The 23,718-nt window shown below is 39.0% G+C and overlaps 2 protein-coding genes across 2 annotated transcripts; one reads left to right on the top strand and one right to left on the bottom strand.

Moving 5' to 3' along the window:
• Window positions 1-2,701: 2,701 nt before the first annotated feature.
• LOC146670903 (macrophage mannose receptor 1-like) lies at window positions 2,702-3,714 on the top strand. Its single transcript, XM_085405083.1, has 3 exons — window positions 2,702-2,975; window positions 3,157-3,440; window positions 3,526-3,714. The coding sequence occupies exons 1-3, from the start codon at window positions 2,702-2,704 to the stop codon at window positions 3,712-3,714; spliced, it is 747 nt and encodes a 248-aa protein (XP_085261209.1).
• A 2,878-nt stretch (window positions 3,715-6,592) lies between these two features.
• mpp2a (MAGUK p55 scaffold protein 2a) lies at window positions 6,593-23,095 on the bottom strand. Its single transcript, XM_085403012.1, has 14 exons — window positions 23,016-23,095; window positions 19,357-19,405; window positions 17,985-18,085; window positions 17,697-17,852; window positions 17,407-17,574; window positions 17,124-17,231; window positions 15,684-15,803; window positions 14,452-14,583; window positions 14,249-14,351; window positions 12,809-12,877; window positions 12,555-12,716; window positions 11,674-11,876; window positions 10,483-10,611; window positions 6,593-10,351 (listed from the first exon to the last, which is right to left on the bottom strand). The coding sequence occupies exons 2-14, from the start codon at window positions 19,385-19,387 to the stop codon at window positions 10,175-10,177; spliced, it is 1,659 nt and encodes a 552-aa protein (XP_085259138.1). The 5' UTR covers window positions 19,388-19,405; window positions 23,016-23,095; the 3' UTR covers window positions 6,593-10,174.
• Window positions 23,096-23,718: the final 623 nt, after the last annotated feature.

Genomic DNA, 23,718 nt, shown 5'->3' with positions numbered 1-23,718 from the left:
CAGTAGGAGCTTTTACCTTTTAAAAGCTGGCTTACAAAATTTAACTTTGCTTTTACAAGCCTCTACCAGCCAGTTTTGCACGTTGATGTATCCATATAGTCAAATACATCCATGCCTCAGTGACAGGCAAAACATGTGCTGCATCCTGTCATTCAGGATCAGTGACCTTCGAAAAAAATATTTTCATTTGAGTTTGTTTGTGAGATAATTAAATAAATAAATAAGATTTATTTAATAAATAATTAAGCTAATAAATAAGAAGGCTATTCCGTCAAGTAAAAACTGGAAATTTATTACATCATTTTAGATTTTATTAAATATGTTTTTAAAGAGTGGGCTTTATATTTAGACTGTAATGACCATCCTGGAACGTCAGCACCTGTTCTCTGGGAAGGAGGAAAAGCTGTGATGAGAGGTAAAATAACTATATTCTCACCAAAAAAGCCAGAACAAATGTATTCAGGAATTAGAAGGAACCATCAAAACCCTAGAAGCAGCCAACCAGCTGGCTGGAAATACTATTCCGAATTTCTGCTTCTACCCCACTGTAATATGGAAATATTAAATATTTAGGCATTAATGTTTGTCCTAGGCTTCCAGATTTAATTTAATTAAACCACATCCCACTTTTAAAGACAGTAGAAGATGATCTGGCAAGATGGAAGTCTCCATCCATATCACTGATGTCGCTTCAGTAAAATTGATGGTTTTACCAAGAATCAATTATTTATTCTCAATGATCCCGAGTAAAATATCACCGGACTGGTTTATGCTCCTAGGACCTGGTGTCCACATATGTGGACATCACATTTTGGGTTATGTCTTTCCAGAATTCCTTTACCAAACATATCTCCAATTTCTTAGCAAGGGAGTCTGCCCTCATTGTATCTTTATTCATTTTAATAAAACATAGCACATACTTAAATTTAGCATTTTCGCATTTCTTATGGTTAAATTTGAGGGCCAGAATGTTGCAGTCCTGACTCCATCCAAACTTTAGAGGACCTTACCTCAGCATGAAGCTCCTCACATCATAACTTGTATTATAATAATTTTTAGTGATTTTATCACTGAACTGTTTTCAGTTTGTCATTTATGGCATATTTGTTGTTGTTACTGAAATATAAGGAAAACAAATAGTTAGGAAAGCAGAATCAGTAGGAGCTTTTACCTTTTAAAAGCTGGCTTACAAAATTTAACTTTGCTTTTACAAGCCTCTACCAGCCAGTTTTGCATGTTGATGTATCCATATAGTCAAATACATCCATGCCTCAGTGACAGGCAAAACATGTGCTGCATCCTGTCATTCAGGATCAGTGACCTTTGATGAAAAGCCTTGATACAGCCTCTGCTGCCACAACAGATCAATCTCTCTGGGCTCCTTTGATCAGCTCCATCACCTAGTTGGGGTGGGGGTTGCCGCGGTTTTGTTCTGCTTGTTCATTGTTGTTGATGAGTGTTTTTTTTTTCTGTTGGTTGTTGCTGTGGTTTCTCTGCTGTGTTATTGTTTTTTTCAGCAGTGTTTGAAGCAGATTTTCAGTGTTTTTTTTTTCTCTCCCTTTCTGTATCCATCTCCTTCTGTTAACTTTCTCCCCAACTTCTGTTTCTTTCTTCTTTTTCTTTTCCATCCCCCGGTCTCGTCCACCGTGATTGTAATAACTCAGAATAAAATAAAAGTTCTAAATTGACTATCAAGTGGGGAAAGTAAATTTGTTGGGGATTAAATCTATGACAATTACCAGGAAATCACATACCAGCAATAACAACTTTTCAATATATTCTATTTTTTAAATGAGTTTAGCTGCTGCAGGTGGAGAAAACCAATGAAAGAGCGAAGTGAGTATAATAAGATTTGACAGGTTGGTTGGAACTTAGCAGAAAAGAGTGTTCTATAAACATAAATGTTTTTATAAATCCTTACATTACAGAGATGCAAAACGATTATTTCTCAAAGGATTGACAGCAAAAAGAGAAGTAGAAAGGACGAAGATCCCCAACACAAAACCACATTTGAATGCTGCTTAGCATCTTTTTGGAAATTCAGAAAGATTTAAATGAAATTGAGGATAGAAAGCCAGAGCTATTCAAATGCTTCAAACAAAGGCGGAGTCTATGCTAAAGAAAAGCTTTGACAAGTATCACAGTCCATGAGTATCTCACAGACTTGATAAAAAAAAAAGCATCATCAGGAGACCCTGAGCTTCAAAGGTTCCCCATTATCTGCTGTCAAGGTGAGTTCTGCTGTAGAAGCTGACACACAGTGCAATGAATGGTTTAACCTGCTGAGAGTATATAACCTATGCATGCCCCACTTCACTAGAAAAGACTGTTCAAGTTGTTAGCCATTTTTTTTTCTTTAAGTTAAAAGTTTACAAGATTTACAAAGTTTACTGTTTTAGTTATTTGTACCATACATGATTAATGTGAAAGTCTCGTAGGATGACATCAAACAAGTACATTAGGTAAAATATTGAGTTGATTAAGTAATATTACTGTGACTAAATGTCAGTTACATTTATACAGTTCTTGTTTAATCCAAGACTCATCCACATTTCCTAATGTCATCATCTGTCCTACATTGTCATTGCTCAGAGAGACATTTGACTACTTCATCGGTGAAACATGGCTGCGCAAAAAACTCCAATCTTCTTCTCTGCGACCCTTTTCCTTTTTGTTACAGTGTCAATGCATCCTAAGGAAGATGTGCCTTCTCATCCCTCTGCTGCTTTTTATTTCTCCTGTCTGTGGGGATCTGTTAAACTTTAAACGTTACTCTGGGTCTTACATTACAACTTGGACAAATGCCCAGACCTTCTGCAGGAAGTACCACACTGACCTGATCACAATCAGAAATGAACAAGAGAACACATTTTTCAAATCTGGAGGCTGGATCGGATTATATCGAGCTAATACAAATACATGGAAATGGTCCCGAGGAGATGAGATAGCTAGCTTCATCAAGTGGGATAGTTCTCGTAAGTAACATGTTTTAAAGCTCAAGTATTAATCTTAGAATAACACCTGGTGTGAGAGCAAATTATTGGTTCTTATTAGATTGTGCAAGATCACATTTGTTGATATTAACATTAGCGTGTTATTTGCTGTTGGGAACAGTAAATAACACAAATAACAGTGTCTCTTTGCTTCTTCTTTCAGAGCCAAGTCAAAATGGAGACTGTGTATATAAGCATGATGGTGTATGGTGGACTCACGGTTGCCATTACAATCGTTCTTTCATGTGTTATGATGAGAAACTGGTTTTGGTGAAGGAGAATAAGACGTGGGAGGAGGCATTAAACCACTGCAGGTCTCTGGGTGCAGTGGACACAAATGATCCCAACTCTCCCTACAGGAACCATCGCTACGACCTGGCCACACTGATCACTACTGATGACCACACCTATGCACGGGAGAGAGCACAACAAGCTAGCACTGATGAGGTTGGACAGTTTCCTACAGCTTATTCGTGTTGCTGAGAAACTCATACACCATGTTTACAATTGTCTCTCTGTTCAATGTTGTCAGGTGTGGACGGGCCTGTGTAACCTGGCTGGTGAGTGGCTGTGGGTGGGTGGAGGACAGATGCAATATGAAAATATTCCAAGCTGCCCGACTAATGGCTTCTGTGGCGTCCTCGAGAAGAGTGGGACTGCATCCTATGGCATAAGAAACTGTCAGCAGAGAAGGAACTTCTTCTGTTACATAAAGCCATAAAGCCACTTACTCAAGTTCTGTATGTTTGTATATAAGGATTTTCTTTGCAATGGCTCTTACTTAATTTTGACTACTTGTTTAAAGATATTTCTAAATTACTTCAAACTTTTGATCACTATTATATGCACTATTTTACTGGGAATGTTATACTAGTTACTGCAAGATGTGTGTTTATTATGTCATTACAATTTATTAGAAAGTTTAGCCAAGCAGCATTTCATCTGTAAACCTAATACATGTTGTGTAAACAATAAATTGTGTAAAAGTCTTGTGATTCTCTTTAATTGTATTGAGCTTATGACAGGTGATGGATAAATGGTGGACTACAAAAAATATATATTAGTTGTTTAGCGTGTCTGTACTTAGGAAGGTAAAGCTAGTGATCTTTTAATTAGAAGGTTGGTAGTACAGTGGACTGGTTCTAGACAGGCGTATGTGAGGTGGCAGACAGAAATGTAATGGGGGCACATGGTGGCAGATGGACAAAGGATTTTCTACTCACTGCCAAATACAGGTGATACTTTCGCCTCTCCTGTTACTGCCCTAGTATGGGCTCAAATTGTGGTCATAAATATTTTGTACTTGTAAATCAAGATATAAGATAAGATAAGATAAAAACTTTATTAATCCCTCGGGTGGGTCCTCTGGGAAATTCGGTTTCCAAAAGCACAGCACCGACAGAAGTTACAGAGTTACAGAATATTATATATATATACACACACACACACACACACACATATAAATACAGAGACATATATAAATAAAATATACGAAGGGGATAAATAGGAATAAAAATAAAAATACAAGTGAATTGCACATTTCAAGTATTGTATATGTATGTGTAAAAAGAATTTGTGTGTGGACTTAGCCAAAAAATAGGTGTGAAACTCTACACTCAAGTTTTAAGTTACAAGTACAAATTCTGACCCTATTTTTCTTCCTTTCATCTGATTGGCCAATGTCATGTCAATCACAAATTTAACTATCCAATCCGAGAACAGACTATGGTTATACATAGTTCTGCTATACGTCACACACAGTTTACTTAGTTCCACTTTTTCTGTTTGGTTTCCTGTGTTTTATTAATATGCTATGCAGCTCTGCACTAACTTCCTGTTCTCTGCACAAGACATGCAGTCTCCTAGTACTCTGTGACTTTTGGCACATATTCTAACTCACAAGGGCGATTTTCTACACTGGCCTCTATAAAACAATATAAACAGAAAATAAGGATTAATTATATATATATTGTAACAATATATATTGTCTTGTAACAATCCTTTAACCAAATGCCCTAGTCTAAACTTTTTCACTTGGCCGACAGCACACAATTACATTAAACACAGCACATCAACTTTAAACACACAACACATCAACTTTAAAATTCCCCCAACCCTGACAGGAATAAACTTTCATCAAATATTCCCCAGACTTTACTTTTTATTTGTCACAAATTACCCAAAATCACCATGGACATGTCACCAGAAATCTACTTAACAGATTTTCACCACTACTGAGCCAATTTAATGGTCAAGCTCATCAACTCGGCCAACAGATAATTTAGAATTCATCCAATCTGCACAATTTGCCTTTTTGAACAGGCTGTGCCTACCTTTAAATCTTTTTAGACCGGTCTCCTGTCCACCTCATTTCAGATCCGACCTTCGGCCACATTTGTCCTCTCAGCCGCAAAAGAATCGGGGTTCATGGCACCAATTATCAAAAAATGAATAATATACATATATATATATATATATATATATATATATATATATATATATATATATATAATCTCCAATTAACCTTTCAGAACACTGCACCGCTCTCTGGAGAGCTATCCAGTTGTAGGTGGTGCTGTTGCCATGCCAAGAAGTAATGCATCCGGTGAGGATGCTCTCAATGGCACAGCGGTAGAAGGTCCTGAGGATGTTGGGGCTCATGCCGAATCTCTTCAGTCTCCTGAGAAAGAAGACGCACTGCTGCACCTTCTTCACTGTTTTGTTCGTGTGAACTGACCATGTGAAATCCTACACCAGATGTGCACCTAGGAAACAGAGGCTGCTCACTCTCTCCACAGGAGCACTGTTGATGGTGATGGGGGTGTGTGTTCTTCTCTGCACCTCTGGAAGTAAATGCTAAATGGACTGGTTCTTATATAGCGCTTTTCTACTCTTCTGAGCACTCAAAGCACTTTACACAACTTGTGCACTCACCCATTCACACCCATTCGCACAAGCACATTTTTCTAGGTGCTTTCTAAGTAATATTCACACACACTCATACTCTTATGGATGCATCGGAGAGCAATTTGGGGTTAGTATCTTGCCCACGGATATTTGGCATGCAGCCTAGGGGAAACCAGAAATCGAACCACCAACCTTCCGATCAGTAGATGACCTGCTCTACCGCCTGAGCTACAGCCACGGTGGAAAAATGCTTTTCTTGGTTGAATGTTTTCAGAATGTCTGTGGTAAATAAAAATAAACACTGGCTTGCAGTGTCAAAGGTCGGTGCCATTATCCCCTTTATGATGTCAGACTGTGCAATAAATTGCTGGTAGGCTTCTAGTTGGCCAACATTTCTACATGGTTAGGGTTGACTTGGCGTGCTCTTGACAGTGCTGGACATTGTTTTTATGTTTTCATCTCTATGTGGAGGAAATGAGGAGCCAGAGAGACAAAAAAAAAGTAATGGTTTACACACGTTACATTAATTACCAATATCATTGGCTGGTTCCTGTTTAACTGTTTTGAGGGAAAAATGCCTTGCATCCATCATGCCACTCCAAAGTGTCTTTTATAATACTTAACTTATCAAATATAAAATTATTAAATATAAAAGTGCACATGAATAATTGAGGCAAAATAATCACAAATAATTATAATTGAATCATTTATTCTGTAGAGACAGAAGCATCACTAATAGCAGCCTTACAAAATAATTCCAAGGTTCAACACTGATTCACCGTCTAATTCAATGCATGACTGCAAAGATTTTGTTGTTTTGCCTTCAGGAAAGTCTATTATCGCAAGATCATCAAATCTTTTTGTGATTTGATGATCGTTACCGTTGCATTCATGACATTTCATTGAAAAAAGCACACAGTGAGGTTTTGGAATGTCCTCAAGAGTAATGATGGTTTTATTCCAGCATATTCAGACGTCACATGTATAGCTGCCAGGCAAAAATCTGCTTTTCTGAAGCCATCTTTAAAAACTAGAGCATAAATATAAATGTTATTTACAAAGACTGACTAAAAACTGCTCCCCTAACACAGCCTAAAGAACCAGACTCTGTTCACTGTTAAACACCAAATTTTCTTATATCGCTAAGCGATTGTGCATCAAAATACTGAGTAGCTGCCACAAAAAACACATGAAATTAAAAAATAAATACAATGATTTGTTTTACTTCAGTTGGCACTGTGGAAACTGTGACAAGTACGGTGGCCTGAGAGTGACACTACAACTGAAGGGCAAAAACAAAAAACAGACAAAAGACAACACACTGTGTTGACATCAAAATGGTGAAAATACTGTTTTACATTTATTTTGATGTAGGTCAGCTGCTGTGGTCTTCACTCTGAGGCTACCACTGACATGTCTCATACTGTAAATACGAGGGGGGAGCATCATTCCTTCTATATGATTGTGTATCTACATTCTATCTACAACCTTTTTACAGCTCACGCAAGAAATACAAAAAACAAAAACAAAAAAATCACAGACACATCAAAATGAAAAGTGCTAACTGAGAATGACAGGATGAGTGAAACAGAATAACTCATTCTGGTGAAAGAAAGCTTTGTACAATGACTTCAATGTACGGTTTCACAGCTTGTGTTTGTTTGATTTCTTCCTGATGTGTGCACTTTTATTCCATATTCTTGACACTCTGTATGTTTAGTTGAACTCTAGGTCTAGATCCACCTATAACAACCAAACATATTTGGTCCTAGAAGTTATCAGCATAAATGATGCACAGTTAAATATCAGTCATTCAGGACACAAGCATATCACTACATGTTCACTATATGTTGTACTGTGTATGTGACAAATAAAATTTGTATTTGTTTATCTCTATGACCAATAATTTCTATCATAGTTTTCCTAAAACATGATGACAACTAAATAAAAAAGAATGCTCGAGGAGAAAAACTATGACAAAGTGTATTGACACTGTTGTCATTGAATATATACTGGGCAGAAAGGAGGCGATCCAATTAGAAATAATCTCTCTCTTTTTTGGTCAGGTTAGTTGTGCGTATTTCATCTGCTGCTGACTAACAGGGTAAGTTGGAGGGAAGCTCCCTGTTTGTCATGAAAACAAAACAAAATGTCAACACTTGAGTAGAAGAGAAGATGAGACATAGACATAAAGTGGATATTGAGGAAAATAAGATGCTTTGTAACCATTTGGAGCAACTCTTACTGGTAAAATACTTTTACACTTTATATTTAAATGAAGTCACTCAACTTCAGGATTAGCCTACTGTACTCTTATGATACTTAGTCAACTAAAACTACACTAAAATTAAAAGAGGTTAGAAGCTTAAAATACATCTACAACTAAATGGTTAAAAGACTGAAACTCAAAATTAGCTGTCAAAATGTTACGGAGTGAGTTGACTGAATTCTTACAGGAATTTTTCAGTGTCTGCGAACAAATATTAAATTTGGAATATGATGAGAAACCTATACAGAAATCAAATAGAAAATCATCAAGTAAATGGTGATGTTTTAAATCAGGCCTGTAGGGTTTTAGACAACACCCTGGGTCAGCACACCTGAATCAAACGATTAGTTCATTACCAGGCCTCTGGAGAACTTCAAGACATGTTGATTTTAGCCATTTAAATCAGCGGTGTTGGATCAAGGACATCTAAAACCTGCAGGATACCGGCTCTTGAGGCCTGGAGTTCTGTTTTAAATGAACAGTGTATCTCCTAAGACTCATTCTATGATTTGCTCTTAATAGTGGCCACATTCACATTTAGACATGGAACTGAATTAAAGAGGCTTCAGGTTTAGTAACAGAACCATGAGAAGAGGCCAGCATTATGAGTAAATCATGATTTAAGAAAAACAGTTAACAGCTGAATGCAGAGCTCCAGACTTCTCATTTATTTCTTTGTCCTATTTTTTTCAGCACCTGCTCCATAGGATGAAGAGGATATTCGTTGATTCTTTTTTGTTCTCTAAATCATAGTTTAATCCATGTGACCCACCCAGTATGCTACTTATTGAAAAACTGTTAATGAAGCGACTGTGCCGCACACTGAAACAAAGTTAAAATGAGATTATAGTGAAATGTGACGAGCTGTTTTTTTATGATAGGTGAAGATATCTAGAAAAAATGTTTCTTTCTGTTTAAACCTGGCTGAGAGGTTTCATGCTAGGTTTTGATTGAGATCAGGGGTCTCAAACTCTAGTCCTTGAGGACTGAAGTGGCTATTCAGCTATTTGATTCACGTTACAGCAGCTCATGAGTGAATGAACATGGAGCAATAAAAGTACTTTTAGAAGTACATTTTTCCAAACAACATTACTCAAATTTAGTAGGGTTAGGGGTTGCATGCAGTCAAGTTCTATAGTCAAGTGCTATACTCTTGCTAATGACCTACTAATTGTATTCAGTTGTGTTGCAACAGGTATACGTGGTTCAGGACACCGGCCCTCGAGGACTGGAGTTTGAGACCCCTGGTCTGGATGTGATGTTAACTTTGACTTTTCAAACAAATTGAATCTGTTATTGCCACTGATGGTCATGTACCATTTAGATGCTATTGCTCAGTGATTAGTGTCTCTAACCAATAAAAGTTGAAATCAAATCTTTTTAAAAGCCTGAAAGAGATGTCCTTTCACTTTTCAACCAACTCCAGAACAAGAGACATTTTTTAAAGATTATGACGGCCTCACCAGACTTAACCTGAAAAAAGCTTTACCCATGGGTGTGAGGGGATTGATAGGAAACCTTATACAACTTAACCTTTATGCAAAACATCCACATTTACTGTAGAAGGCAGTGGGAAACTATTTTTGATTTCATGATGAGAAACTGTACACTTACAAAAGTGAAAGATGGAGCTTGCTTGTTCCTAATGGCACTGAGTTGCACTGAGATGGCACTGATTAAATGCAAAAAATGTAAACAATGACAATGTCTGATGATAATCATCAGTAATGGCACATGTCTTTGCTCTGAAGTCTCTATGTAAACAGGAACACACATGCATATGCACACTTTTTGAAATGAAGGGTTTTTTTCCACCTCCTCGTTCATCTCTTTCCTTCTTCAATTCCACGCTTTCTTTGCAGCACGGAAAATATATCCTGTTTAAATTATGGAAATTTGAGAAGTTATCCTGTAAAGTTATTACCCATCATTTATACTCAGTGGAATATTTTCAGTGCCTGCTTCCTTTCTTGTTCCCTCCCTCCTCAGTCCAGCACGTCTCTTTCTAGAACACCCAGGTGACCGGGACCCACTGGGGGTTTTTGGAAACCGTTTCCAGCGCTGCTTTGACGGTGCGGTATGTCTCGTCGAGGTTGTCGTTGACAATGCTGAGGTCAAAGTAGTGACCATAAGCTGTCTGGATTTTAGCACTCTCATCGCACGTCCTCTGCAGCTCTTCATCCTGTGAAGGAAAACAGATAGCAGGGCTGTTAATCACAGGACTTCTGCTTTGACTGATTTCTCATTATTTACTGCTTCCTGAGTTATTCATCTTCTTTATGTGCATATGGTTGTACTGTGAGCAATTCCTACCATCAGCGTCTTGGTGACGACCCCTGCCTCTGCAGCTGACTGATTTAGGGCCTTGAGCACCTCGAACTCTGGAGCTTGAAGGAACACGATGTAGGGCAAGAACTCAGAGGTCCGCAGAACTTTGAGAGACTAAAATTAAGACACGCAAGCAAAATCAACACAAGTACATTAGACTGAAAGAGTCTCTTGCAGGCTCTAAACTTTTTGACCCACTGGGCTAATCCACCACAAGTTACCGACTGACGAGAGTGAAAGACTGTTTTCTCTTATCAGTACTCTTAATAAGATGCCCTTGAGTGAGGCACATGACACTATGCTGACTGAATGGGACTGACTGTGTCAAACAGATTTAAGATAAAGTAGAGAAGTTGTCATGGGATTACGATGTGAGGAATGTGGAGGGTTTTATTTTGTGGACCCAAATGGATGCAGGAGATCAAAGTCTCTCTCCCACCCCATGCAGGAGACTCTGACAGCACTGAGCAGCTGCTTCAGTGGCTGCAGCACCCACCATGTGGGACAGAGAGATTTCACAGGTCTTTCCTTCCAACTGCTGTCAGATTCTACAACATGGTCTCTTCAGATGACACACACGCACACACACACACACACACACACACACACACACACACACACACACACACACACACACACACACACACACACACACACACATCCAATACACTGTGTTAACCTTCGCCCAGTCTCCCTTGTATGCAATATTATGCACAATGCTTATGTGCAATACCACGTGCAAATTTTTCTACTTTAAGGCCATGTACTGGTTAGTGATCACCATGTTTTATGTGGACGGAGCGGCCTTGACTTGATGGCGGGATCAGAAAAGCAGAGAAGATGAAGAAGAAGCGAAAAGCAAAGTCACAGAAAAAGATGAAAACTATCTAAAGTTTGTGACCATTTCAAACAAAGGAAAACCAAAAATGCTGTACAGTGTGTTCATGGTAAAACTGAATCAGCTTACCACAATAGCACAACGACATTGATTCAGCATCTCAAGCACAACGTAAGTTAGAGCATTTCACTTTAATAAACTGGCAATAGAAACTATTAGAAGCATGTGTGTAATGTATACAGGATTCTGCCAAATTAGCCCCTAATTTTCACACAAGACAGTAAAGGTGCTGCTGCTTATGATTACTGCTAAAACAGAAAAGTCTTGTATGTGCACACCTGAGGGTTGGCGTCCAGTATGCAGACCCGCCCTGCCTCCACCACCTCATGTATGGAGTCGATCTTCAAGCCGTACAGGTTGCCCTCATACTCTCCATGTTCTAGATAGCGCCCGTTCTTGATGTCTGTTTCCATTTTGCTGCGGGTAGTGAAAGCAAACATCCGACTCTCTCGCTCTCCCTTTTTGGGTTTTCTGGAGGTGTCTGCGCAAATACAAGGAAGGGAAGTTACTATGATCAGTTTATTAGCTCAAGCCAGCTAACATAGCTCTCCAACCCAAAATGTAAAAATTTTTAGATGGATGGTGGACATTTTAGTCAGTTTGTCTGCCACATTTGGTAGCAGACCCCACTCTGAAAAGTTGTTTTAATAAAATCTTCTGCTATTAAAGTCTAAACTGTGGCCATTCCTTTTTCAACCCTTTGAGAAACATTAAAGGTGAGTATTGATCTATATTAGTCCAAATAGCTCTAATAGGTTGCTCTAGCCTTTCCCAGTAATATCTTCCCTTGGGGCCTATTGTACAGGCCTCTGAAACCATCCCAGGATAACAAGTGCCACAACAGGTGCAATCAAAAAGGTTTGACCTGCAAAGTTAGTCAGCTTTTTTCCTATCAGGGGAAGCAGGGAAGACATCTGGACATGAAGGCAGTCAGGTTGAGCGAGTCCCCTCTGCACCATCTACTGGCTGAGACTCAGATGATGCAGAGGGGACTGATCAGAGGATCAGGGATCAAGATGTTTTTTAATCAGAGAGCCGAAATCAACTTCCTGCATAGGGGTTTGTGGGCCTACCGATCGACTCAATATAATAAAAAAACAATTCTAGCTACTTTAGCAATAAGAAGCAATAAGGCAATGGAATATATCAGACTTCATACATGGAATTATGGTCCCAAAGAGCTGTGGATCCCTCAGTAGAAGCTTATTCTTTAGTCTCCGCCTCCCCACACCTTGAGCACCTATCAGAATCAGAGTCTTCCTCTTGAAAGGTGGGACCTTGGCCACCTCCTCATAGAGCAGTATCTCATGTCTGTCAAACTCTGAGGGTGAACAAAGAGCAGAAAGTAAGGACAAAGCAGTAGGAATATTTTACCCCAGCAGAGCTAAACTGATCCTGGCCCTGTTTTATTACCTGCATTTTTGGTGGTCACATACATCATCTTCTTCTTCTTCTTTCCTCCAACACCAGTACACAGATTTCCTGTTGCATTGTTGGAGCACAGCATTAGTGTAGGCAGAGAACTGAAGCCAAACTTCAAACTAAAGTAATTTATGAGCATCAGTCATGTTTCACAACTACTAACTTGTACTCATTTGCCCACAAGCTGGCTTGTAATGATCAGTCATGTTCATGCATGTGTCTCTGCCAGATATTATGTCTCATACACATTTAATTTTTCCTCTTTAAGTTCTAATATTCATGTTTGTGCTTCTAAAAGGGGAATTAGATCTACTGGATCTACTGATAAGAGCTCCCTTACAGAACAAAACCCTTTCTGTGAACTCGAACTGAATTAGCAGTTGTTCGAATGCTTATGCAAATCTCACATTTACAGAAGTGTAAAAAATGACACATCATTGACTGGTAACGTTTAGCAAAGAAAACCTTTTTTCTTTTACAAAGGTTGGACATCAGAGAGCGATGGTTCTTATATGCCATAATAACTGGGGTAACTCCCACATATGAAAGTGGGAGTATGTTCAAACTTCTTTTCTTGTAATCTAATACAGGTTCATGCTATAATGCTCAATGTTATATTGAAAATATTTCTTATAAAAAGTTAAGTCTAAATATTCTTAAAACATTGTAGACCAGTGCACTGGCACATTGTGAAATTTAAACATGTGAGCAAACTTCATGTACCTGGCGTGTTTGTGCACCACCACACGGCAGTGACAAATAATCAATAAACCATGGGCTGCAGCAACACACACCAGACATGTGAACATAATGCCCTTCCTTAATGAACACCTACTTAATACTTAACACTTTCAGAAGTCTTTTTTTTTTTGCTGCCATATGTTTATTAACGATTTATATTTCTGTTTACAGTATAACATGCTAATATAGTTCAATACAAATGGGTCATATTCTGTTGTGTTCATGAAACATTTTTGGCTTTTACCCCAAAGCTGTAAAAGGCTGATGGAGTACTGTCGTCACCCTGCAGGGCAGCAGCTTGGACACTCACGTTTGTGAATGCTATAACTTCAAAATGTGCCAATGTGGGATTTTGAAATGTTTTGGATTTTGAAGGTGCAGCTACTAAAATTTCAGATGAGTTTGAATCTCAGCGACACTGACCTCAAGGTTTCTTCAAGTTTCCTGAAAATCTTGTGATGCAATAATTCAAGGAGGAAGTCACCTATGATTATCTAACTGATACCATCCACTAGGAGGCTGCAGAGCAACACTGGCAACCACCAGTATTTTAATAATATTTTACATCCATAGTGAGATGATTTCATTAAGGCCCAAAACACACACTGCGTCCATGCTTTGATTAGAATCCAGGCCCTCTGTTAAAATAAAGTCACCATCATCACAACCTTATTCGTTCTTTCATATTACCTGCAGGTGCCAGCTCCACATCTCTCTTGACAAAAGCTTTCCTTTTTTCCTCAAGCATCTGACTAGGGATTAACCCAGCACTCCCACCTTCCACATGACGTGCCTGCACAACAAATGAAGAAAAAATTAGCAAAGCAATCCAAAGATATGAAAATGTGCACACAGGAAGCTATAACATGTTCACATAAATACTATTCTGTCACCTGCCACCAGTTGACATCATCCTGATTGACTATTTGCAGGATATCCCCGGTCTCAAACCTTAACCCCGCCTCCTTGCAAGGAATCAGGTTGTCGTTGGCTGGGTCATAATCATAGTGACACTTAAAGAATACCTGGAGAAATACATAGAGGTACACATCTTTATTTCAGTGGTGCATCCCAAGTTAAAATCCCTTTAAGACTAGAACTGCTAGGAGGGGTTCATGTTACCACAGGTGCCATTACTGAGGTGCTGCTTGCAGTAATGGCAAAGATGCCATTTTTTAAGTTCACTTAAGTTGTTTATTTCATCAAATTTTTCTAATTTTAAGTCAGATTTGGCAAAACAAGGATTTAAGGTGAATTTTGAGGGATTTGAATGGTTTCATCAATGAGTTTTAAAATTTAATTGCAGGTTGTAAAGTTTAAAACACACTTTAGAATAAATAAACAAAGACTGGACAAAACTACCACAACAGCTTACACACTTAAAAAATATAATTAAGACCAAACCTGCACACTACCCTGCCTCAGTCCGCAGCTTCACCTGCTGAGGTGCTGCTCAGGCCTGAAAGTGAGCAGGGCGCTGTTCTCTTGATTTCACTCTTTAGTTATTTGGATTAGTTCCCCACACTCTGGAGTCTCTGTTCATTTCAGTTCCCTATGCTGCCCTACACAGCAAGTTACATACCTGGTTCTCCATGCCTTCGGTCCCACAGTCTGCCCAGCTCAATATCCCACCCTGAGCCCAGCAGCAATTACTCATGTTTCATCTAACTACATTCCCCTACATATTTATTTATCAATCACATATAGCTAGCTCTGACTCATGTAACAGCAGCATTTAAGTCAAAATGTGTGTAAACAATCGTATTGCTAGGCAGCCCAATGTGGCACAACAGTGATTTTACATCAGTTTCTATGCGGTCGAAATAACATCCTTGGTGGTTCTATGTAAAAATGGTTATACTTTCTTTTCTCTTTTGATCCCAAACACCCCAAAATTCAGTATTTGATGAAGAAATCCATTTTTAAAACGGCATGAAATATGAGATCACGTGGTTTTAATTTAACAGAGGTCAAAACAAGGTTCTAGTGTTAATGAAAATAAGTTTCTAACAATGAAATTCAGTTAATAACCAAAAAATAGATAAATAAATAGAAACCCTGACAAATAAGGAGAATAGATTTAGCCCCATGTGTCTATTCTGTGTGTGGTGTGTTTATGTGTCACCTGTACAGGTGGTATGGATTCATGATAACTTGGCAGTATCTTCAGAACCACAATTCCACTAGCTGCTTGCAGCTCTTCCTGTAAAACCCTGGGGTCCCTGCCCACTTCTCGTCCATTCGCCTGTCAGTAAAGTAGACAACAAGAGTAATGACAAAAAAGATTCCTTACATGTCTTAAAGGTTAAGCGAAAGGGTTTTAAACAGCTGACTAGAGTTTTACATTTAAATTTGCAAATTCGATCAGTTGGCTTAAATATTTACAGAACTTTGAAGCATGTAAAAATTAAAAGCCTCTTGTGGACTATGCAGATGACGGACAAATTGAACAACTGAAAATGTACTCTTAAGGTGTTAGCCCACTACAGAGCACCAGAACAGGTCCCAATAGCCCTGTCAGGAGGGATAGACCTGCCCAGTGCAAGCAAGCTACACCACAGAGTATTTAAACACAGGTAAGTATCTGCTCAAACATCCACTCAAATGAATAAAGTTCCACAGATTCCAGGAGTGAAACTCCAATAACTGCAGCACCAAAAACCCCTGAATAAAATGTCAAAAAAACAAACTTTCACTAGCAAATGATCCTTACTTTTGCTATTTTTTCCTGATCTATTCATTTGCACAGTATTGGGATTGAACTGCTGTGGGTTTCTGCCCCATGCTTTCATAAGAACACATAGTTTACCTCGCCATCTAGTGGTTAAACAATAGTATGGACACAGATTTATGCATTTAGACTTTCAGAATGCCGTGATCAATAAACAGCCGATAAACAACAGATTTTTTCTTATGGTAGTTGTGGAGGTACGCAAATAATCCGGGGCATTTCATGCTTGAGCCTGACCTTGAGTCATAGCGGTTAACAAGTTGACACTCAAGAAGAAATAAACACAAGAGAACAAGAGTCGATAAGTAAATGCTTAACGAGACGATTGATACGGTAATACGGTAATATCGGTAAGCTTCATATGTAAATCAGGCGGGAACTCAGAACAGCATAAAAAAAACTGGAGACATGTGAAACAGCTACTGCTGTAAAAATAGCTTCACTCCCAAGAATCACAGGGACAGTGGGCCAGGTGCACTGATTTCCTGGAGTCTCAGCTGGTCTCCTGTTAACCTCACAGTGAGACACATTTTAATGTAGATGAAACAATGGAAATATAATGCTTTACAAAGTGAGCTTTGGAGACGTTACCTCTGAACAGTCTGCAGTAGCTGTCTACATGTTTCTGTCGGCTCTTGCATTCATAGGACGGATAGTCTTAGCAGGAAACCAAAAAGTATATTCTTCATCAAATACTAACTTACTGAAAAAAGTAAACAACTATCCTATAGAACTAAAAATGCAAGGTTCCACCATAAACCAATAAATTAGAGGATAATTGAAAATGAAACTAAGGAAAACAAAAAACAAACAAAAAAGAAAAAAGCAACACACCTCTTTGATGATATCGCCGACGTGCAGCAGCCCTTGTTGGTCTATCATCCCACCATGAAGAATACGAGCTATCACCAGCTCCCCACCCTCCACCTTGAATGTCACACCCTGGAATACAGTTATTACTGGCTATTATCTCCATCATTAACACTAATAAAAATCTGCATCCATAACCCAAATGGCACCAGCATACAACCCACACAAGCATTTATTATTTCACAAACTGAATGTTTTTAAATGGGAAACACAAAAGGTGCAAACAGTCCAAATTCTAATAACCTACCAGATGCTCCCCGGCTATTTTGCGTATGCCCACCATGCGGATGGCATCAGGTGGAAGGTGGTTGTGTGCTTGGCTGTCTTCTGGTTCATGATCCACAAAGTCACATGGGCTGGGAGGTGGACTTTCACATGCTTGAGCTGCCACTGAATCATGTGTCTCCAGCAGAGACTGAGGCACAAAATATCATGCATGAAATATTCGTTTTCCTTCAATTAACCACCTCTGTGACTGGAATACAGTGAAAACACAAAGTGGGAAACACTGTGTGTGTGACTTTGTGTGTTCCACACCTGGAAGTGAGGCTGCGTGAGAATGCGAGCAAGCTCGGCTGCGGTATCAGAATGATTGGTGAATGGGTCCAGGTCTCTCAGGATCTCCTGCAGGAGCTCCACATTATTCTCCCTCACGGGTGACAACCGTGGCTCCTTCAGGCTCTCCTCTTGCTCCTTACGCACAAATACAAACACGGTTACAAAGATGAGAGCGTGCTGCAAGTGCAAGTATGAATGACAGAAGCGCAGCAAAATTTATTGAATTTAAAATATGTGTGTGCACGAGTGCATCTGTGTGAAGCCTACCAGAGGGCTTTCCATGATGCCTTTGAGGTAAATGAGGTCCAGGTCATTGGCTGTGGTGGAGCTGGCCGTGCTGTCGCTCATTGCGTCCAACACTTGGGGCACTGTGACACACACACACACACACACACACACACACACACACACACACACACACACACACACACACACACACACACACACAGTGAAGGGAAGAACAACATTAAGTAAGGGAAACATGGTAAATGAGACAGTAACAAATGACACAGAGCTTGTGTCTATAGTTGTAACTCTGCTTTAAACAAGCACCTGGCTTCCTGGTTTTAACAAAGCTGTGATGTAACTGTCTGAATTCTGCTCATTATAGGGAAATTCCTCATTGGAATTCAACATCCTTTTAGTTTCAAAAATAGATACTTACGCGAGTATGAGTTTATAACTCCATATTAATCTAATGGCATGGGTTAAAAAAGCTGCAGACTGTGTGTTGTGTCAGGTAGGGGATACTGTAGGGCTGACAAATCAATCAAAACCGACATTCAGGACCTCAAATTGACATTTTTTGTCTTTAAATTCAGTTAATACTCCCCCCAGTGTGTACTGTCTCCTTTAAAACATACTACCGAGTGTGGTGGCACACGGTCTGTTGTTTGGATGCATTTTTGGCTTTAGGAACGACAACATTGAACAAAGAGAAGAAAACAGAAAGCTGCAGGCTAAAATCATGTGCTAGAGAAATGAACTGTACATGTATTGCTTTGCTTTGCTTTGGGAGTTTGAGAAAATTTCAACTTGCCAGCACAGCTTGTTAGCCGGAATGCTGCCTTAAGGTTAAAGTTTAAAGTTGAAATTTAAAATGAAAGAAAACTAGATTATGACTCATAAATACAGCCTACAGCAGTGCTGTTATGTACAAAACTGCAGTGAATTTAAGAATTTCTATATTTAGTCATATTCAAGGGAAGTATGCTACAATGTAACAAGCTGCAATTATGTAATTTTTTCATTTTTATTTATTTTAGTATTTTCATATTATTGAATTTGATATTACCAGATGTAATCAAAGGCCACAGGTGTAAGCAAACCAGCATCATATATATATATATATATATATATATATACTACAGCGCTATCATAAATATTGGTATTTGGGGGCATCAGTCGTTTCCTGGAGGATATTCTACAGTGTAGCTGTAACTGTAAAACATCTGTTATCATTAATTAGCTTACAAAGAGCAAATACCACCATTTTTCAGATTAGTAACACATTCTCATATTTCTGGTTTTTAATCTTTTGTGAAACTGGATTTTAGGAGAGAGCTGTGAATAAAGAAAACAGAAAAAAACAATCATGTGGCGATGCTAAGCTGATGTGGAGTATAGTGTTTGGTCTCACCAGGCTCTGTCCTGGTGGAGGCCACGGGCATGGTAGAGCTGCAGTAAATCTGAGAAGGACAGAAAGAAAAAAAGGAAAGAATGATCAACAAAATAAATGTAAGTGCAGGTCTGAAAATAAGACACTGACAATAATGATAAAGACGTTCAATGAACACCAACATTTTAAAAAAGCTTGTTTCCTTCGCTGCTACATTCAGATGGGGATGATTTAGTACAAATGATGATGTCCTCTATTCATGCCGTGCAAACCACCTGCTTTTAAACTCACTGGGCAACTTGCAATACAAAGATAAACACTTTCACATGAATAAAAGCCTCAAGATTGGAACCAATTGGACAAGTTAACACTCTTAATATATAGGCCACTGCACCACTTACACGCAGTGCAGTACACCACTACAGCCTCAGTAATACACATTTTTTAAAAACAGCCTTTGAGCTTATATGATTTTACCAGGCTTTTTTACTCCTATAAATGGCTGCAGGAAGAAGAAAAAGGGGAGAGCACAATTGCAAGTAATGTACTGGCATAGAAACATAAACACTACAGCCAGGGTAGCTATTTATCCATTTAGGCCTGAAGCTAAATAGCTGAGCTGATATATCTCACATGCACTACAGCTCTGAGTTTTTTTAGTGATCATCTGACAGAAGTGGATATGAGACCAAAAAATTGGAGAGTTGTCAGTTATCATAGATATATGAAGAACCAAATCTGGGCTTTAACATGTTTTTCTGTTCAGTTCTGACATTTTAGTAATTATTTTTATAGCATGATTTAAAAAAGCAGATTCAGCAGTCTAAAATATTCATGTTAAACATTTTAATCATCCTTTTCTGTCGAGACTTATGCTGCCATCCTGCTGACTGAGAGTAACAACCGCGTGATAATAACTGATGACTGGGTTCAGTGTGTGCTATAAATTAGCATGAGATAAAACTGCACTGCTCAGTTGCTGCACGTGGGAATGTTTGCGGGTGTATACGGTATGCTCGTGTTTTTGAACCCCCTCCCCGCCATAACGCAGCACGACAAACACACAGGGTGCAGTGATGTCAGCGACTGAGGGTGGAGCTCCACTGATTGTTCTGGAATTGAACATGCCTGGCAAAAGGGGAGGGGGAGGGCATGTGGGTGTGACTAATCTATACACTGCCAAGACAGCACACACGATACAATGGCAATACAGAGAAAGTGAGAAGGGAACAAAGAGGCACACATCCCCTTTAATGCTTTCTATCTATCTATGCATTTATCTATGCTTGTTGCTATGACAAGCTGCTGTTGCAGTTTGTGGCTGCCATGGAAACTCATCTTCCCTCAGTTTTGCCTTCACACACACACCCTGCTGTTTATACTAGAGTAGGCATTACACAACACCTCAGGCAAAAGTGGATGACGTAAAAGGAGAAGCTGTAAGAGTGAGACGTGTGGAACGGGATGGACTGGATGTAAAGTATAATGTCTGAAAGATGAGATTCACATCATCATCCAGCTTTGATGCACATTTTATCCAAGCTGATGACAACAAATGTGAAAGAAAACATTACAAGATTTTAATCTTGGATACTACCCTGACCTGTTTGGGTCTAGACTGGCGACAGCAAAACTCCATGAATAATAATGAACACCATAAAAGAGAGAAACTGACTGAGCATAGGATGCTTCGGTGCTTAGCACTGTTGTCTCACAGTGAAACTTTTTAAAGTTCAAACCTGTGCCTTCCTTTTTCAATCTGTTCTTCCAGTTTCCTCCAGTAGCTCCAGTTTCTTCCCAAACTGAAAACACGTCAGGTTAATTCCCCTGACCAAGGGACTAGCCTACTGGCTGCCCACTGCTCTTAAAAGGGGCACCCCCAAATCATATTTACATATTTACATTTTACTCCAGTCTGTAGTACCATTTATCCAACTAAATTATTTTGGTTATGAGTCACCTAGTTTATTCCGTTTTAGAGCAGAATGTGTGTGTGTGTGTGTGTGTGTGTGTGTGTGTGTGTGTGTGTGTGTGTGTGTGTGTGTGTGTGTGTGTGTGTATATATATCCTCAGTGTGAAAAAAACAAAAAACAGATGTTGCAAATCTAAGTAGAACCACGGACGGTGCGCCTGAACTGAACTCACACTGTGTATGTATGACTCATCAAATAAATGCACATCGTGAGTAGCAGCATAACTTCACTGAGCTGTATGACAATGAGTATGGGAGTACAATAATTTTTCTCTTTTGTTGATATTACTGATGAGGACGTGGACTCATTCTATGTGGATGAAGTAGGCTGCTCAGCTACTGTACATGTCAACTACAATAACAGCCCAACACAGACACATTAATGACTGTGTTTAAAATGCTGTGAAGTCCATTTGCTTTCTGCTTCCTCACACGTTCCAACAAACACCCCTCCTCGTCCTCCTGCTTCATCGTCACTTTTTTTAACACTTCTTTCCCTCACAGCTTCCTCAGCTCTGCACTCTGTCCTGCTGTCTCACTCCCCTCTGCTTTTTTAATCCTTTTTTCTTGCTTGCAGATCCCCTTAATGATGTTCCCCTCCTTCTTACCTTCCTCCCATCCTTTCCTCTCTATTACTCCCTTATTTATGCAACATCCCTGCCCCTCCTCCATTCACCCCCCACCATCATCCATCTGCTTAGCTACACCAGGACAGGCCTGCTGTATGTAAAGAAACAATTGTAGAAAGCACATGCCGGCAAAAGCTGTTTGGCTGTGTGCTGTACTACATGCCAACATGGTTTAAACTGTGTCGTTATCCTGTATTTAGTAAAGCTGGTTATTTCAAACGATTTATTCCTTAGACTTGAGCTAAAGTGCTGTTTTATCCGCATTTTCTTTTGTACTATTTTACCATTTCAAAAGGAAAATCCCAACCAAGCAGATATAATAGCTGGACTACAACTTAACTGATGACAAATGTAGTGTGATTATTGTTTCTAATCATTATTATTATTTTGAGTCTCTGAGATGATAACAAACACACAAATCATGTCAGTTACTAAACTTCAACAGCAAGAGAATTACTCAGAATTGTTATTGAATTGTTAGAATACATAATAAAAAAGAAAAAACTTTAAGAGATTTATGGTATTTAATATTATGGCTTTATTAAGCAATTTTAAAAAAGCTATATTTGTCAAGTATTAGGACAGATGAGTCTAGCTTGACAAACTGTCATAAAATTGTCAGGGTGAGTGTGACTCTAAGTCTTAAACCAGTTTAACTGGTAGCCTAACTACACTACCATTAACATAACCAATGAATCCCTCAGCAAACACACAATAAACGACACAGGTGCAAATACACCAGTGCAAGCAGAGAAGTCTACTAATTAATCTCAGGAGTCATACATAACAAAGCACCACACACACAAACACAAAAGGAGAGGGGGACAGAAAGACATGCAGATAGCCTGTCTGACAAAGGAAGATGCTAACCAAACATCACAAATGAAATGTAGCGCTAGTGGCGCGCGGTTATTTAAATACACTGAGAGAACCGCGCGCACACGCGCGCACCTTTGTCAACCTAGCTTTAGTGTATCTGCTCCCTTAAATAAACAACCCTTTTATTAGGATACTTTAATGATAAGACGTCGTCTGTTAATAAAATGATATTTGCGACACATAAAAACAAACTCACCCACCTTTAAACACAACAAGAGACGCTTCCTGCCGTCTGTGATGTCTCGTGCGCTTTTTGTTGTCGTCTGGTTTCTCGGTTCCCTCTGTGACTGGAAGAGGCAGAAAAATACACAACTTCCGAGAAAACTTCAGAATAAAGGGCATTTAGCGAATAAAGCTACAATAAAATTGAATTATTAAAGCATTATATTTTTATATTTATATAAAAGTAAGAGTTGCCACTGAAATAAAAATTATAAAGCATGCAGGTAAACAAGAAGCGGGATGGGAATGTAATACTTTAACGCTTAGAATCAAGAGACTTCCGGTTGAATTGACCATATTCCCGGTGCTTTACGTAGAGGTGCATTAAAGGGCCAGTGCTTGTTTTGCTTTCACATTTTTTTCTATTGTTATAATTAATACATGAGCTATGAGAAGAATGTGTAAGTGTGAGAGCTTTTGTTTTTCCATCACAGTTTGTCCTAGAAATACTCAAATAAAATACATAAAAAGAAACATAATGATACCAGTGAGAAAGATACCTTTGACAATGTGATGTTGGTTTTCTCCCTGGTATTATTAGGCCATCTTTGCCTTCAGCATGACTGTGCTCTGGGATTAATTCTTCCTTTCTTTTGCTTCATGCCCCCCAAATTCAACAATAAAATAAGATCTGGTCTCTGAGGAAATTACCATTACTGCAGCTGTTTGTGTTTGTGTGTT

Source organism: Rhamphochromis longiceps, linkage group LG4 (genome assembly GCF_057381845.1).
Source record: "Rhamphochromis longiceps isolate RC_006_pf linkage group LG4, R_longiceps_female_GT1.1, whole genome shotgun sequence".
Classification (NCBI taxonomy): Eukaryota; Metazoa; Chordata; class Actinopteri; order Cichliformes; family Cichlidae; genus Rhamphochromis; species Rhamphochromis longiceps.
The sequence above is the reverse complement of the archived record's forward strand: the minus strand, read 5'-3'. Positions and strand labels throughout refer to the sequence as shown.

Bases quoted from the DNA above. Each gene is read 5' to 3' on its own strand.
- LOC146670903 (XM_085405083.1), top strand. From the start codon at position 2,702: ATGTGCCTTCTCATCCCTCTGCTGCTTTTTATTTCTCCTGTCTGTGGG. The intron at 2,976-3,156 runs GTAAGTAACATG...TTCTTCTTTCAG, and splicing joins CATCAAGTGGGATAGTTCTC to AGCCAAGTCAAAATGGAGAC. The intron at 3,441-3,525 runs GTTGGACAGTTT...CAATGTTGTCAG, and splicing joins AACAAGCTAGCACTGATGAG to GTGTGGACGGGCCTGTGTAA.
- mpp2a (XM_085403012.1), bottom strand. From the start codon at position 19,387: ATGCCCGTGGCCTCCACCAGGACAGAGCCTG. The intron at 17,853-17,984 runs GTAGGCTTCACA...TTTGTGCGTAAG, and splicing joins GCATCATGGAAAGCCCTCTG to GAGCAAGAGGAGAGCCTGAA. The intron at 14,584-15,683 runs GTGACACATAAA...GTATTTCTCCAG, and splicing joins AATCCATACCACCTGTACAG to GTATTCTTTAAGTGTCACTA.